The sequence below is a fragment of the Cynocephalus volans genome, chromosome 10, assembly GCF_027409185.1.
Source record: "Cynocephalus volans isolate mCynVol1 chromosome 10, mCynVol1.pri, whole genome shotgun sequence".
Classification (NCBI taxonomy): Eukaryota; Metazoa; Chordata; class Mammalia; order Dermoptera; family Cynocephalidae; genus Cynocephalus; species Cynocephalus volans.
The window spans coordinates 56228877-56243472 of NC_084469.1; the positions used below are offsets into that span (position 1 = coordinate 56228877).

General features: G+C 50.3%; 1 protein-coding gene across 3 annotated transcripts in view; it reads left to right on the top strand.

Moving 5' to 3' along the window:
• RYR1 (ryanodine receptor 1) overlaps nucleotides 1-14596 on the top strand; it is a 115654-nt gene that overhangs the window by 39608 nt on the left and 61450 nt on the right. For all 3 annotated transcript variants that reach the window (XM_063112129.1, XM_063112130.1, XM_063112131.1), the window contains 19 exons: nucleotides 281-481; nucleotides 997-1108; nucleotides 3001-3147; nucleotides 5157-5430; nucleotides 6034-6148; nucleotides 6236-6368; nucleotides 6749-6843; nucleotides 8156-8291; nucleotides 8503-8689; nucleotides 8779-8887; nucleotides 9269-9389; nucleotides 9488-9657; nucleotides 10827-11047; nucleotides 11133-11223; nucleotides 12741-12881; nucleotides 13290-13453; nucleotides 13552-13630; nucleotides 13852-13941; nucleotides 14416-14556. In XM_063112129.1, the coding sequence (XP_062968199.1) occupies nucleotides 281-481; nucleotides 997-1108; nucleotides 3001-3147; nucleotides 5157-5430; nucleotides 6034-6148; nucleotides 6236-6368; nucleotides 6749-6843; nucleotides 8156-8291; nucleotides 8503-8689; nucleotides 8779-8887; nucleotides 9269-9389; nucleotides 9488-9657; nucleotides 10827-11047; nucleotides 11133-11223; nucleotides 12741-12881; nucleotides 13290-13453; nucleotides 13552-13630; nucleotides 13852-13941; nucleotides 14416-14556 (2727 nt within the window). The remainder of the gene's footprint in view (nucleotides 1-280; nucleotides 482-996; nucleotides 1109-3000; nucleotides 3148-5156; nucleotides 5431-6033; nucleotides 6149-6235; nucleotides 6369-6748; nucleotides 6844-8155; nucleotides 8292-8502; nucleotides 8690-8778; nucleotides 8888-9268; nucleotides 9390-9487; nucleotides 9658-10826; nucleotides 11048-11132; nucleotides 11224-12740; nucleotides 12882-13289; nucleotides 13454-13551; nucleotides 13631-13851; nucleotides 13942-14415; nucleotides 14557-14596) is intronic.

Here is a 14596-nt window from a genome sequence, read left to right on the forward strand (position 1 = left end):
GAGACACAGGGTTGATGGGCATGAGTCTGGACTTTGTCTTGAGGCAGTGGGGAGCTGTGGAAATGCATCAAGCAGTAAAGTCATGCTGGCTTAGAATGATCTCCCTGGTTTCCATGTGGAATGAGACCTTGGAGGAGGCTGGTTTAAGGATCCCCGCAGGAGATGGTGGTGGCTGAACCTGGGTAGGGTCATGGAGAAGGGAGAGGAAGCAAGAAAAGTTTCAAGGAAGTCCAAGTGGTCTCATCATCATCCCTCCTACTGCATGGTTGTTCTCCCACAGATGTGCCATCTGCTAGAATATTTCTGTGACCAAGAGCTGCAGCACCGTGTGGAGTCCCTGGCAGCCTTTGCAGAGCGCTATGTGGACAAGCTCCAGGCCAACCAGCGGGACCGCTATGGTCTCCTTATGAAAGCCTTCACCATGTCTGCAGCTGAGACCGCAAGACGTACTCGCGAATTCCGCTCGCCACCTCAGGAGCAGGTATTCTGACCCCTGACTCTGGCTCCTCTGACTGTCTAAACCCCAACCTCCAAAAATAAATAAACAAATAAATAAATGAAAATTAAAAAGGGGCCGACAGGTTAGCTCAGTTGGTTAGTGCTGATAACACCAAGGTCAACGGTTCAGATCACTGTATGGGCCAGCTGCCAAGAAAGATTACAAAGAAAAAACAAACAACCCCCAACCTCAGCCTCTCCCTTGACTCTGCCCACCGATGGTCCTCAACCTCTAAACCAGTGCTTGACCCCCGGCCCATTGGTATATTTATCTCTAACTCTTGTACCTCTCTGTGAATCAACCTGACCTCTGAGTTACCTCAGACTGACCCTGACCCCTTTCAAACCTCTGGCCCTAGTCTCCCAGATATTCTTCACTAACTCCTACTTTGACTCATGACCTCAGACAGGAACTTACAATTGCATCTTCAATCATTGACCTCAGAGTTCCTGCTCTGGGGTCTCAGACCCTCTTTCTAACATTTAACCTACCCCTAGATCAACTTGTTATTGCACTTCAAAGATGGTGCAGATGAGGAAGATTGTCCTCTCCCTGAAGAGATTCGACAGGATTTGCTTGAGTTTCATCAAGATCTGCTGGCACACTGTGGTAAGGAGAAGGGATCAGAGAGTCCTCCTCCCAGACTTTCTCTTGAGACCTCTTCTGAAGTTTCCCTAAGATTTCCTGACCTTAAACATCTACAGTATTGGTGCTATGTAACTATTGGTTGAATGAATGAATGCGCATACTAGTGAGCAGATAAATGAGAAGTGGAAGTGTATGTTTATATGAGTATTTGGGTGGATGAATATATGGGAAGATGGCTATAGGCAGGTGAATGGATAGGTGTGTAAATTGATGGATAGAAGGATGGATGAATAAAGAAATGGATGAAGAGATGGCTGGCTGGCTAGCTGGATAGATCGGTGAAGAGGACTGATGAAGAGTTGGGTGGAGAGATGGCTAGCTGGAGGAATGACGGGATGACCTCCACTGTTTCTGATGAGAAGTAAGCTGATAATCTTATGGAGATTCCCTTGTATGTGCTGAGTCATTTTTTTCTGGCTGACTTTCAAGATTTTCTCTCTCTCTCTTTTTTTTTTTTTTGGCCTTTTGACAGTTTGAGTATGATGTATCTAGGTGTGGAGCTCTTTGAATGTATCCTATTTGGAGTTTGTTGAGTTTCTTGAATGTGTAGATTAATATATATATATTTTATCAAAGTTGGGAAGTTTTCAGCCATTATTTCCATTATTTCTTCTCTCTCTCTCTCCCCACCCCCCCACCCATCTCTCTTTCTTTTTTTCTTTTTTCTTTTTTCTTTTTGGCAGCTGGCTGGTACAGGGATCCAATCCCTTGAACTTGGTGTTGTCAGCAGCATGCTCTCCCAAGTGAGCTAACTGGCTAGACCTGTTATTTCTTCAAATATTTTTTTCTTCCCCTTTCTTTCCTCTACCTCCGGGACTCTCATTATGTATGTGTTGGTACACTTGATAGTGCCTCTCAGGTCTCTGAGGCTTTCTTTAGGTATTCTTTTTTTTTTTTTTTTTCCTATTCTTCAGATTGGATAACCTCTATGTCCTACCTTCAAATTTACTGATTCTTTCTCCTACTAGCTCAAATACGGTGTTGAACCCCTCCGGTGATTTTTAATTTCAGTTATTATACTTTTCAACTCTAGAATTTCTTTCTTGCTTTTCTTTCTTTTTTTTTTCTTTTTTTTTTTTCTTTTGGCAGCCGGCTGGTACAGGGATCTGAACCCAAACTAATGATATTGAACTTTTTTTTTTTGGCAGCTGGCCAGCATGGGGAACCAAACCCTTGACCTTGGTGTTACAAGACAGTGCTCTAACCAACTGAGCTAACTGGTCAGCCAACCCCAGAATTTCTATATGTTCTTTTTAATATTATGTATGTCTTTATTCATATTTTCTATTAGGTGAGTCACTGTCAGCACACTTCCCTTTAACTCTTCAGACCTAGTTTCCTTTAGTTCTTTGAACATATTTGCAATAGCTGATTTAAAAGACAAGTGCTTCGGGCCGGGCCCCGTGGCTCACACAGGAGAGTGCTGGATTCTCATTTGTGTATTTAGTGGTTTGTTAATTAGCACGGTAAGTGTTAAAAAGAGTTCTTATTGGTGAAATTGGTAGCATGCAATGTTGGCTAAAATATTTTAGATACTTCCCATCGCCGAGGCCGCGGGTTTGGACCCCATGTAGGGATGGCCGGTGCACTCACTGGCTGAGCGTGGTGCAGACCACACCATGCCACCAAGGGTTGTGATCCCCTTACTGGTAAAAAAAAAAAAAAAAAATCATAGAATGAATTAATGAACAAACATATTAACCTATAAAGAAATAAATGAAAAACTCCATGAATGATGCATGCATGAATGAGAAATGAATGAACAAACAGGTGAAGGAAGAGGAAGTGAATGATTGGGCAGGTAAATAAGCAAACAGATAAATGATATTCCCTCTCTTCTCAACCACCTCCAGGAATTCAGCTGGAGGGAGAGGAGGAGGAACCAGAGGAAGAGTCCACCCTTGGCAGCCGCCTCATGAGCCTTTTGGAGAAAGTTCGGCTGGTGAAGAAGAAGGAAGAGAAACCCAAGGAGGAGCTGTCAGCCGAGGACAGCAAACCCCGTGAGGCCTGCAGCCACTAGGGAGAGGGCAGAGACGGGCCGGCAGCCCTGTGCTTGGGAGCCCCTGTATTCAAAACAGACCTTCAGGAGGAATGCAAGGGAGGAGTAGATAGTCAGGGATGAGAGAGGAAGAGCGGGGGGCTGGGTGAGAGAGGAGGCCTGCTGGGGGTGTTGCCCAAATGCGGGGGCTGCATAACATGTGTATTGCGCCAGGTGGCATACAGCCTGCCAGGGCAGAGGCATACATCCCACCTGGGGATGGTGGCAGCTCCTGCAGCCCTGTGGCTTCTGTGTCCTCTTGGCTTTTGTTTTTCTTTTCTCTCTTGATGAAACAGTTACTGTGCTGAGGGATTAGAAAAGCAGTTATGATAAATGTTGGGCCAATGTGCCCTTACGCAAATATATTAGCCACATCTAACAAGGACAGTGTCCCTAACATTGGTACAGGTTTTTTTGTTTGTTTGTTTGTTTTATTTTGTCGATATACAATGTGGTTGATTATTGTGGCCCCTTACCAAAACCTCCCTCCCTCCTCCCTCTCCTCCCTCCCACCCAACAATGTCCTTTCTGTTTGCTTGTCGTATCAACTTCAAGGAACTGTAGTTGTTATGTCTTCTCCCCGCCCCCCCAGGGTTGTGTGTGTGTGTGTGTGAATTTATTTATTTATTTTTAGCTCCCACCAATAAGTGAGAACGTGGTATTTCTCTTTCTGTGCCTGACTTGTTTCACTTAATATAATTCTCTCAAGGTCCATCCATGTTGTTGCAAATGGCAGTATTTCATTCGTTTTTATAGCTGAGTAGTATTCCACTGTGTAGATGTACCACATTTTCCGTATCCACTCATCTGATGATGGACATTTGGGCTGGTTCCAACTCTTGGCTATTGTAAAGAGTGCTGTGATGAACACTGGGGAACAGGTGTACCTTCGACTTGGTACAGGTTTTATCCTACAATATTCAAGAAACTTTTATTGGGGCAACTCTGGGCCAGGCACCGTTAGCAGGACTGGGGAATACAGTAGGGGGAAAATCAAAGCCTCTGCACTCAAGGAGTTTAGAATATTACAGCAAATACAGATATGGATATATGAATGTCAGGGGGTCATCGGTGCTAAAAAGAAAAATAAAGCTGGGTGAGAGAAGGGAGAGGGAGGAAGATGGAGAGGTGGGAGTGAGGGAGCAAGGCATGCAAAGATCTGGGGAAGGATGATTGGTACAAAGGGAGCAGCCAGTAAAAAGGCCCCGAGGCAGGGAGAGACTTGGTGTATCAGGCCAACGTGGCTGAAGGAAAGTGAGCGAGGGGGAAAAGTGGTGAGAGACCAGGGCAGGAAAGTGACAGGACCAGATCATGCAGGGCCACTGGAAGGAAAGTAGGATTTACATGTCACTGGTCATGAATCAAGACCATTGTTCAATGCCAGTGCATAGTGTTTCCTCCTAACCCTGTGACACAGGAGATGTCTCTCTTCTGTCCTAGAAGTTCTTGGAAGGAAAAGGCTGGGAGAGAAGGAGAGATGGAAAGATAAATGGATGCTACATGTAGGAGAGGCAGATCTCAGGAAGAATAAAACACAGAGTTATTGTGCTCTCATATTCAAATGATACCAAAGTCTTTGCCATTTTTCTTAGTGTCTATTGTCTCTCTTGATGGAAAATTGGCAGTTCTTTTAACAGAACAAATGGAATTGTGACTTGTGCTTTCAAAGGTACCTGGTGAAAGTGCTTCTAATAGTGCTCTGGTGTTTTGCAGTTATACAATTTATTTTCCTCTCGAAATCTGGAGGGGGCCCTTATGGACTGACTGGGTATTAGGATGAAGAGAACAGGGAGATTCCTGGGGCGATAGAAAAAGAAAAGTCTGACAGAATCCACCTGCTCCTGAAGATTGGGGGTGGTAGTAACTGAAGAGCCTTCTGGAAAGAGGGGCCCCTTTTGCATTGTTCAGGCTCCAAGCCTCGCATGCTGACATGCCCTGGCATGGTGTTCGACGCTTGTGTCCCCTTCCCAGGGTCCCTGCAGGAGCTGGTATCCCACACTGTGGTGCGCTGGGCCCAAGAGGACTTTGTGCAGAGCCCCGAGCTGGTCCGGGCCATGTTCAGCCTCCTACACCGGCAGTATGACGGGCTCGGCGAGCTGCTGCGCGCCCTGCCACGGGCCTACACCATCGCGCCACCGTCCATGGAGGACACCATGAGTCTGCTCGAGTGCCTCGGCCAGATCCGCTCACTGCTCATTGTGCAGATGGGTCCCCAGGAGGAGAACCTCATGATTCAGAGCATTGGGTGAGCTCTGCCCGTCCCCTCACTTTGCACATCCCTGCCAGTGCCCTGGGGAACGTCGCCTTCCCTTCCCTTCCCTCTCCATCCACCCGTCGGTAGCAGCTCCTACTCACTGTGTGGTTCTTGGGACAAAGTTTACCCTTTTTGAGCTTCAGTTTCCTCATCTATAAAATGAGGAAGAACCATGACTACTCCCTAGAGCTGTGGTGTGGCTTCAGTGAGCTCCGGTGAATAGTAACAATAACAATAAGAAGAAGAGCTGCAGTAGTATTGAGCACCCAGTGGCAAATGTGTCTCATTCACTCAGTAAACATTTATTAAGCAGCTACTGTGTAAGGCCCTTTCTAGGCACTTGAGGATACAATGGGCAACAGGATAAACATTGCCACCGTAGGAGAGCCCACCTTGGATCCAGGCCTCAGTTTCCTTATCTGTGAAATAGGGATAAGCATAGCTCCTGCCTCCCAGAGTAAGTATTGAATGAGTTCAGATCTGTAAAGACCAGGCACAGAGTAAGAGGTCACTAAGTGCTGTTATCACAACGTGCTCTCTGGACTGGGGCCCCACCTGGCAGCTGGTGACCCCACACACTCTACTTGTCCACAGCAACATCATGAACAATAAAGTCTTCTACCAACACCCAAACCTGATGAGGGCACTGGGCATGCACGAGACAGTCATGGAGGTCATGGTGAATGTCCTTGGGGGTGGTGAATCCAAGGTAAGGGGGCCTAGGTGGGCTGGGGAGCTCAAGGGAAGGAGCCACAGAGGACAGGCCCTAACCACCAGTCCACCCTGCCCATCCCAGGAGATCCGCTTCCCCAAGATGGTGACAAGCTGCTGCCGCTTCCTCTGCTACTTCTGCCGCATCAGCCGGCAGAACCAGCGCTCCATGTTTGACCACCTAAGCTATCTGCTGGAGAACAGCGGCATTGGCCTCGGTGAGAACCCCTGAGCCTAGGAGCTGTCCCCCAGAACCCGCTCCTGGCACCCCATCCAGGCCTGCCCTACTCTCTGCCGGCTCACTCACTCATTCAGTCATTCAACAAACACTCACTCTCAGCCCACTGTGGTCCTGTAATGAGTAGTGCTAGAGACACAGTAGTGACCCTGACATCCCTGTCTGGCCTTCACTGGGTTCACAGTGCAGTGGAAGACAGACCCATCCCAGACAGCGGCAGCCTGGAGAGGTCAGGGCTGAGACGAGGGAAACACAAACCAGAAGAGACACCAGGCTGAAAAAAGGGTGGTCAGGGAGGGCTTCCCAGAGGAGGTATGACAAGCAGGAGTGAGTCATTCTTACCACCTGTCTCCCACACAGGCATGCAGGGCTCCACACCCCTGGACGTGGCAGCTGCCTCTGTTATTGACAACAATGAGCTGGCCTTGGCGTTGCAGGAGCAGGACCTGGAAAAGGTGTGGAGGGTGGACTCCTGAGGGGAGGCCTGGCCCCTACCTGGCTGCTTAAGGCACCTGCTGATTTTGAACCCATTCTGGGGACAATTGTCCAGGGCAAATCAGAAGGAGAATGATTCATAGGAAGAGAACAGAACCCACTTGCTCACTCACAGGGTGCTACAGGGCTGCGTGCAGATCCGCACTCTGTGCTTCCTGGCTGAGTGGCCTTGGCATGTGTCTTGGTCCTCTGTGCCTCCCCTTGTGTGTGCAGTGGCAAAGTGCATGGGCTCTGGAGTTCAGCAACTTGTGTACACCTTCCCCTGCTCCCTTGCTATGTGGCCCTGGATAAATGACTTAGATTCTCCAGAGGAAAGTATTTGTCCATGAAAGTATTTGTAAAACAATGCTCAATAACAGTTTGCTGCTATTATATTATTATTCATTTAACAAATACTTATTGCACACCCACTGAATGGCAGGGCCTGTCCAAGGCAGTAGTGGTATGACAGTCAAAAGTCCGTTTTGGGCTGGCCGGCTACCTTGGTTGGAGTGCAGCCTGTAACACCAAGGTCAAGGGTTCAGATGTCCGTGCTGACCAGCTGCCAAACAACAAACAAAAGTCCTTGTCCTTGTGAAGCTGATGTTCTAGTTGGGAGGATATGTAATAAACATGAATAAATAAAATATATAATGTGTTAGCTAGTGACGAGTGTTAAGGAGGAAAAAAGTGAGCAAGGAGAGAAATATCAAGTGTCAGGAGGTGTCCAAGTTTAAATAAGAGTGGTCAGAGAAAGCCTCACCGAGAAAGTGACATTTGAGTAAAGCTCAGGAGATGAGGGGCCAGATGGACATCAGAGGGAGGAGCATTCCATGTGGAGGGAAGAGCCAGTGCAAAGGCCCTGGGGCAGGAGTGTGGCCGGAGCAGAGGCAGTGAAGAGTGAGCAGTGGGAGGTGAAGGCAGGGAGGTGCCCAGGGCAGGTCATGTGGGATCTTATGCGCCACAGCAAGGCCTCTGGCTTTTACCCCGAGTGAGATGGAGCCACAGGGTTCTGAGCAGAGGAGGGAAGTGACCTGACTTAGGTGCTCACAAAGTCCTTCTGGCTGTGTGTGGGGAGCACACTGAGGGGAAGGGAGAAGGACAGGAGCAGGCAGGGAGGAGACTGCTGCAGTGGTCCAGGTGGGAGACGAGGGTGGGCAGGACCAGTGTTAGTTTGCTGAGGGATCCAGAAATGAATGGGACTGAGGAGCTCAAGGGTGAGCAGAGGCCTGGGCCTTGGGGAGGTAGGTGGTGTGGGTCTGGCCTCTGGATGAGCCCCTTCCCATTCCCCAGGTTGTGTCCTATCTGGCAGGCTGTGGCCTCCAAAGCTGCCCCATGCTCCTGGCCAAAGGGTACCCAGACATTGGCTGGAACCCCTGCGGCGGTGAGCGCTACCTGGACTTCCTGCGCTTTGCTGTCTTCGTCAACGGTGAGGCTGGGGGTGGCAGTGGCAGGGCGGGAGGTGTGGGGTCACTGGCTAAAGCCTCCCTCGGAGAGACAGTCCACACCCTGAGCCACAGGCCTGGCCTGGGCAGGGATCCCTTCAAGTGGGCATGAGGTAGGGGCCTAGCATTACCTCTCAAGGAGCTGGGTCCTGGGCTGTGGCTCAGGAGACTGGCTAACCCTGCCCCGGTGGCCAGGCGAGAGCGTGGAGGAGAATGCCAACGTGGTGGTGCGGCTGCTCATCCGCAAGCCCGAGTGCTTCGGGCCTGCCCTGCGGGGTGAGGGTGGCTCAGGGCTGTTGGCTGCCATCGAAGAGGCCATCCGCATCTCCGAGGACCCCGCACGGGACGGTCCTGGTGTCCGCAGGGACCGGCGGCGTGAGCAGTGAGTCTCCCAGCCCCCTGCTCATTAGGGCAACCCACCCTCCCCATACTCCTTGCCGCCTCCTCCACATCACCCACCTTCCCTTATAGCTTCGGTGACGAGCCCCCTGAAGAAAACCGGGTGCACCTGGGACATGCCATCATGTCCTTCTATGCTGCCTTGATCGACCTGCTCGGACGCTGTGCACCAGAGATGCACGTGAGCCCTGGAAGGCCGGGGTGGGGTGGGAGGGGAGGGGCATGCACGGTCAGCATTGAACCCCTTCACTCAGGCACTCAGCAAGAGTGATTGAGCTCTCACTGAGGGGTGATCCTGTCCCCACACAACAGTGACCTGGACAGCTCTGGGCCCCGATCTCACCGAGCTCCCAGTCCAGTGGGGAGATAGACAATAATGGCCCAGAATGGTCAGGGCTGGAATGGAGAGGCACAGGCAGGGGATCGGGGCTGGGAACTCTAGAGTTAGCCCCTGGAGAAGGAGGCCTGATCTACCTGCCAGTGGGTCAGGAAGGGATGGAATGGAGCAATCACCCCTGGGGACACAAGTGTCCTGTGACATGCCCACCACCACCCTTTTCAGCTAATTCAAGCCGGCAAGGGCGAGGCCCTGCGGATCCGTGCCATCCTGCGTTCCCTTGTGCCCTTGGACGACCTCGTGGGCATCATCAGCCTCCCACTGCAGATCCCTACCCTGGGCAAGGGTATGCGGTGGGCAGGACTTGGCAAGGGAATGATGCTGGTGGGGGAGAGATGATGAGTCCGAAAGGCATCCCTGATGCCCTGCCCTCCTTGCCTGTAGATGGGGCTCTGGTCCAACCAAAGATGTCGGCATCCTTCGTGCCAGACCACAAGGCATCCATGGTGCTCTTCCTGGACCGTGTATACGGCATTGAGAACCAGGACTTCTTGCTACATGTGCTGGATGTGGGGTTCCTGCCTGACATGAGGGCAGCTGCCTCGCTGGACACAGTGAGCAGCCCCACCCAGCCTAGCTCCCCTCCCTGCCTCCACATAGGGACATGAGATGGATCACGGGATAGCAGCAGCAGCAGCAGCAGCAGGAGCATTTTTGTTTGTCTTGAAATTGTGTACATATCATAATCCCCACAACCACCATCAAGGTAGAAAACAAAAATCACTGGTTTAGCAAAATGGAGGTCATCGGTGACCTTGACAAGCAGTTTCAGTGAGGTGGCAGGGCAAAGCCTTACCGGAGAGGGTTTAAGAGAGCTTGGGAGTCAAGGTATTGGAGTCAGCAAGTACTGACAATTCTTTACACAAGTTGCTGGCAGGAGAGGCAAAGGATGGGATGATTGCTGGAGGAGTAAACTTGGTCTAGGCTCTTCCTGAGATGAAAGAAATAACTGCTTGTCATTAGCTGGGAAAAGGAACACTGGAACTTGAATCTGTACTGCCAGTTTATAGGAATTACAGGGGACAGAGGAACAAGTTAACTGACACCATGAAGAAGTGACCAGCCAAAGCCAAAATGTAGGAAATTCCACTAAACAAATGACTCAGTTTCTTCAGCAAATAAATAGCATTAAAAGGGGGAGGAAAAGGGACAGTTATGGATGAAAAGACCTACGAGATCTGTCAGCCAGTGCAGGGTGTGGACCTTAAGGGGCCCTGATCCAAATAATCCCAACTAAATGCAAAGCAATTTTTGAGACAATTGGAGAAAGTTGATTATGAATATTAAGAGATTGTTAATTCTATTAGGTGTGATAATGGCAGCCTGAACTGTTAAAAAGAAGTACTTGTTTGAACGGAGATATAAATTTAAGTATCTTTGGGTAAAATGTTATATGGCTGGGTCTGGCATGAAAATATTACAGGAAAAAAGCCCAGGGTTAGAGGGTTAGAGATGAAATAAGCATGCAGAAGGTTGACATCTGCAGAACAGTCAAATCTGGGGTAATGGGGTTCATTAATCTCATGAGTCGTTCCTGGGCTTTTTGTGTGTATTCAAAATTCTGCATAGTCCAAAGTAATGGGGGTGGGAGTAGATACTGGGAGAAGCAATTCTCAGGGGAATGATCAGAACCCTCAGTCCTTTGCCCAGAGTTGTCCAGGGCAGGTGTCAGGGCAACCCCAGGGGTGTGCTGCAGGCCTGATGTCCCCACCCTGTGCCCCAGGCCACTTTCAGCACCACAGAGATGGCGCTGGCGCTGAACCGCTACTTGTGCCTGGCCGTGCTGCCACTCATCACAAAGTGTGCGCCACTCTTTGCGGGAACCGAGCATCGCGCCATCATGGTGGACTCCATGCTTCACACAGTGTACCGCCTGTCCCGCGGCCGCTCGCTCACAAAGGCACAGCGTGATGTCATCGAAGACTGCCTTATGGCGCTGTGCAGGTGGGAAGGGACTCGGGTATGGGGGGGCCGCGGGGCCTAGTGGGCCTCACGTGACACCACCACTGCCTTGTGCATGTCCTCACAGGTACATCCGCCCATCCATGCTGCAGCATCTGCTGCGGCGCCTGGTGTTCGACGTGCCCATCCTTAATGAGTTTGCCAAGATGCCACTCAAGGTGAGGGCGGATCCTCTTTAGCAGGCTCATTTCTGTGCCCCACCCACTGGCTTGCCCTGTCCTCCGATTATGGGGCTCATTTGAAACAGTCCTGCCCAGTCCAGGTAACCTGCACAAGTGAGGGCAGCGTCCCCATGGAAACCTCTTAGCATCCTCATTTGCATACTAGGATTTCCAGGATATTCACTTTGCGTCATTGGTGCCTGTAACATTCCCTAAGTAGAGTTTAATTTGCCAGTGAGCCAGCCCCTGTTTAATTAGCATATATTTGCATGGGGCACACCACTTCCCCTGATTAGCATATTCATTGCATGCCCAGACCACCAGACTTCCAGTATTCAAATAAGTGCATTTATTTGAATAAACAGTACCACAGCTAGTCTGAATATTTGCACACCGTCTCTCCTATTCTTTATTTGAATGCTGGTTTGCATAAGGAGATACCCTTAACTCGGATATCTCAACTATTTTGCCTAATACATCTAAATTAGCTCCTATTTCAAATTTGCATATTGGTTGGTAGAGATCTGTACTAGTCTATGTATGTTGCTTATAGCAAAATACCTGAAACTGGGTGATTTATAAAGAAAAACGGCATTTATTGCTTACAGTTTCTGAGGTTGGGAAGCCCAAAGTCTATCTGGTGGTGGCAACAGTGACTCAGAGGTCTCACACTGCAAGATGGTGGAAGCAGAGAGAGCAGAGAGAAAGATACTCTCTTCTTTTAAAGCCCTCAGAACCATGCCCCGACCACTATTTTTAATCCATTCACTATTGCACGATCCTACAATCCAATCACCTACCTCTTCAAGGCTCCACCTTTGAACTACCATGATAGGATTTCTCAGTCTCTTAACAGTCACAGTGGGGGCTAAGTTTCTAATACATAAAACTTGGCGGAGGGCCGACCCTGCGGCTCACTTGGGAGAGTGCGGCTCTGGGAGTGCCGAGGCCGAGGGTTCGGATCCTATGTAGGGATGGCCGGTGCGCTCACTGGCTGAGCGCGGTGTGGTTGCGATCCCCTTACCAGTCACAAAAAAAAAAAAAAAAACTTGGCGGATACAATTCAAGCTTCAATGAGTTTTGGGAGGCATAATTCAATCCACTACAAGGTCTCTCTTCACAATTACCATATATTTGCATGGGGTGCTGCCTGTGTTTCTATGTGGCATGTTAATTTGGATAAGCACAGATCATTCTATCATATGCCAATTTGCACACAACTCTACCCATAGATTAATTTCAGCATGTTTACTTGTGAAAAGCAACACCAGACAAATCCAGGTCTAATCTAATGCCCATCCTGACTCTAAATTAGCATGTTAAATTTGCATAATAAGCTCTGCAGGACCACTCCCCAATAAACATATCACTTTTGTCCTTATTAGCATTTCATTTGCATAACGCACCCACTTCATGATTTTTAAGTACTGGCACCCCTCTACCTCCCTGGGCCTTCATTTTCCTGCTGTCTGCTTATGCCCTTCCTTTGTGGTCCCCCTCTTGCTCCCACCCAGCTCCTCACCAACCACTATGAGCGGTGTTGGAAGTACTACTGCCTCCCCACCGGCTGGGCCAACTTCGGGGTCACTTCGGAGGAAGAGCTACACCTCACGCGTAAACTCTTCTGGGGCATCTTTGACTCTCTGGCCCACAAGGTCTGGGCACCAGGGAGCCCCAAAACAATCCTCTGTGGAGGGTGTGGGGCCCAAAGTTGGGAATCCAAAATGAAATCCCCAAATTTGGGGGATTCGGGGAGGGAGGCAGTTCTGCATGTTTGAATCTAGAAGAGTCTATGAGCTGAGGCTTCAGTTTGGGAGTTATGGAAGAGGAGATGGGCCTCTAGTTTGGGGGCTGGGAGAGGAGTAATTTGGGGGTGATTCGAGGGTCCGGTTGGGTCTGAGGTTCTAGCTTCAAGGAGAGGGACCATAAATCAAAATTTGGGGTTCATGGAGGAGGGGTGATGATTGGGGAGTATGAATTTGAGGTCCTGGGGCCCCGGGGTTTGAAGGCTCAGTGAGGCCTGCAGTGACCTCCTCCCGTCACCCTGCCCCTGGCATCCCTAGAAGTACGACCCGGAGCTGTACCGCATGGCCATGCCTTGTCTCTGCGCCATCGCAGGGGCCCTGCCCCCAGACTATGTGGACGCCTCATACTCCTCCAAGGCCGAGAAAAAGGCCACAGTGGATGCTGAAGGCAACTTTGATCCCCGGCCTGTGGAGACCCTCAAGTGAGGCCTGGGGGGCTGTGGGGGGTGAGGTTTGGGGCTGGGTGAAGGAAAGAAAAGCTCTAGATCCCCAACAGCTGCTGACCCTGTCTCCCCAATAGTGTGATCATCCCAGAGAAGCTTGACTCCTTCATTAACAAGTTTGCAGAGCACACACACGAGAAGTGGGCCTTCGACAAGGTCAGCATCGGGGTCCTCCTTCCCCAGGGACCCCCACTCCTGCCAGCCCTCCTCAAGACCCCAGCTTTCCCCCAGTCCCAGGTCTTCCCCAAGGCCCTAACTTTCCCTGGGACCCCCAGGTTTCTCTGGAACCCTCAGCTCCTCTAGGTTTCCCTCTCTGTATCTCCCAGGCTGCTGCCTACCCCTCATCCTGCCTCCACCCGTCCCCTCTCTACCTCTAGATCCAGAACAACTGGTCCTATGGAGAGAACATAGACGAGGAACTGAAGACCCACCCTATGCTGAGGCCCTACAAGACCTTTTCAGAGAAGGTGACCAAGCCTTGGGACCCAACATTGGGGGTCAAAATGAAACCCCCAAATTTGGGGTTCCAGGGAGGAGTGAGGCAGCTTCATAGGTTTACATCCAGGTGGATCTGTGGGTTAGGGCTCCCCATCCATGGACTTTGCCTTCTCTGAAACTCAGTTGCCTCTGACAGGGGACCCCACTCTCCTAGTGTGCCTTCTCTCACAAAGACTGAGAGAGTGGGTCTGATTCCTTGACCGTAAGACTTAACTTCTCTGAGAGTCATGTGTAAAATGGGATAATGAGAGTTTGTTTAGTAGGCTGTGGTACAGAGCATGTAAGAGACCAGGGTTTGAATGTGGACTGGATCACTTCCTAGCCACATGGTTGCGGATTTCACCTTCTTGGGACCGTGCAGGCCAGTGAGGCTGAGCCGGGGCTCCTTCTTCCATCTTCCTCTCGCCCCATCCCACCAACTCCCCACCTCCTGTCCACCCCAGGACAAAGAGATTTACCGTTGGCCCATCAAGGAGTCCTTGAAAGCCATGATTGCCTGGGAATGGACTATAGAGAAGGCCAGGGAGGGTGAGGAGGAGAAGACAGAGAAGAAAAAGACACGGAAGATATCACAAAGTGCCCAGGTAAAGTCAGGGCCTGGGCAGAGGGCAAGGTCACAAGGGG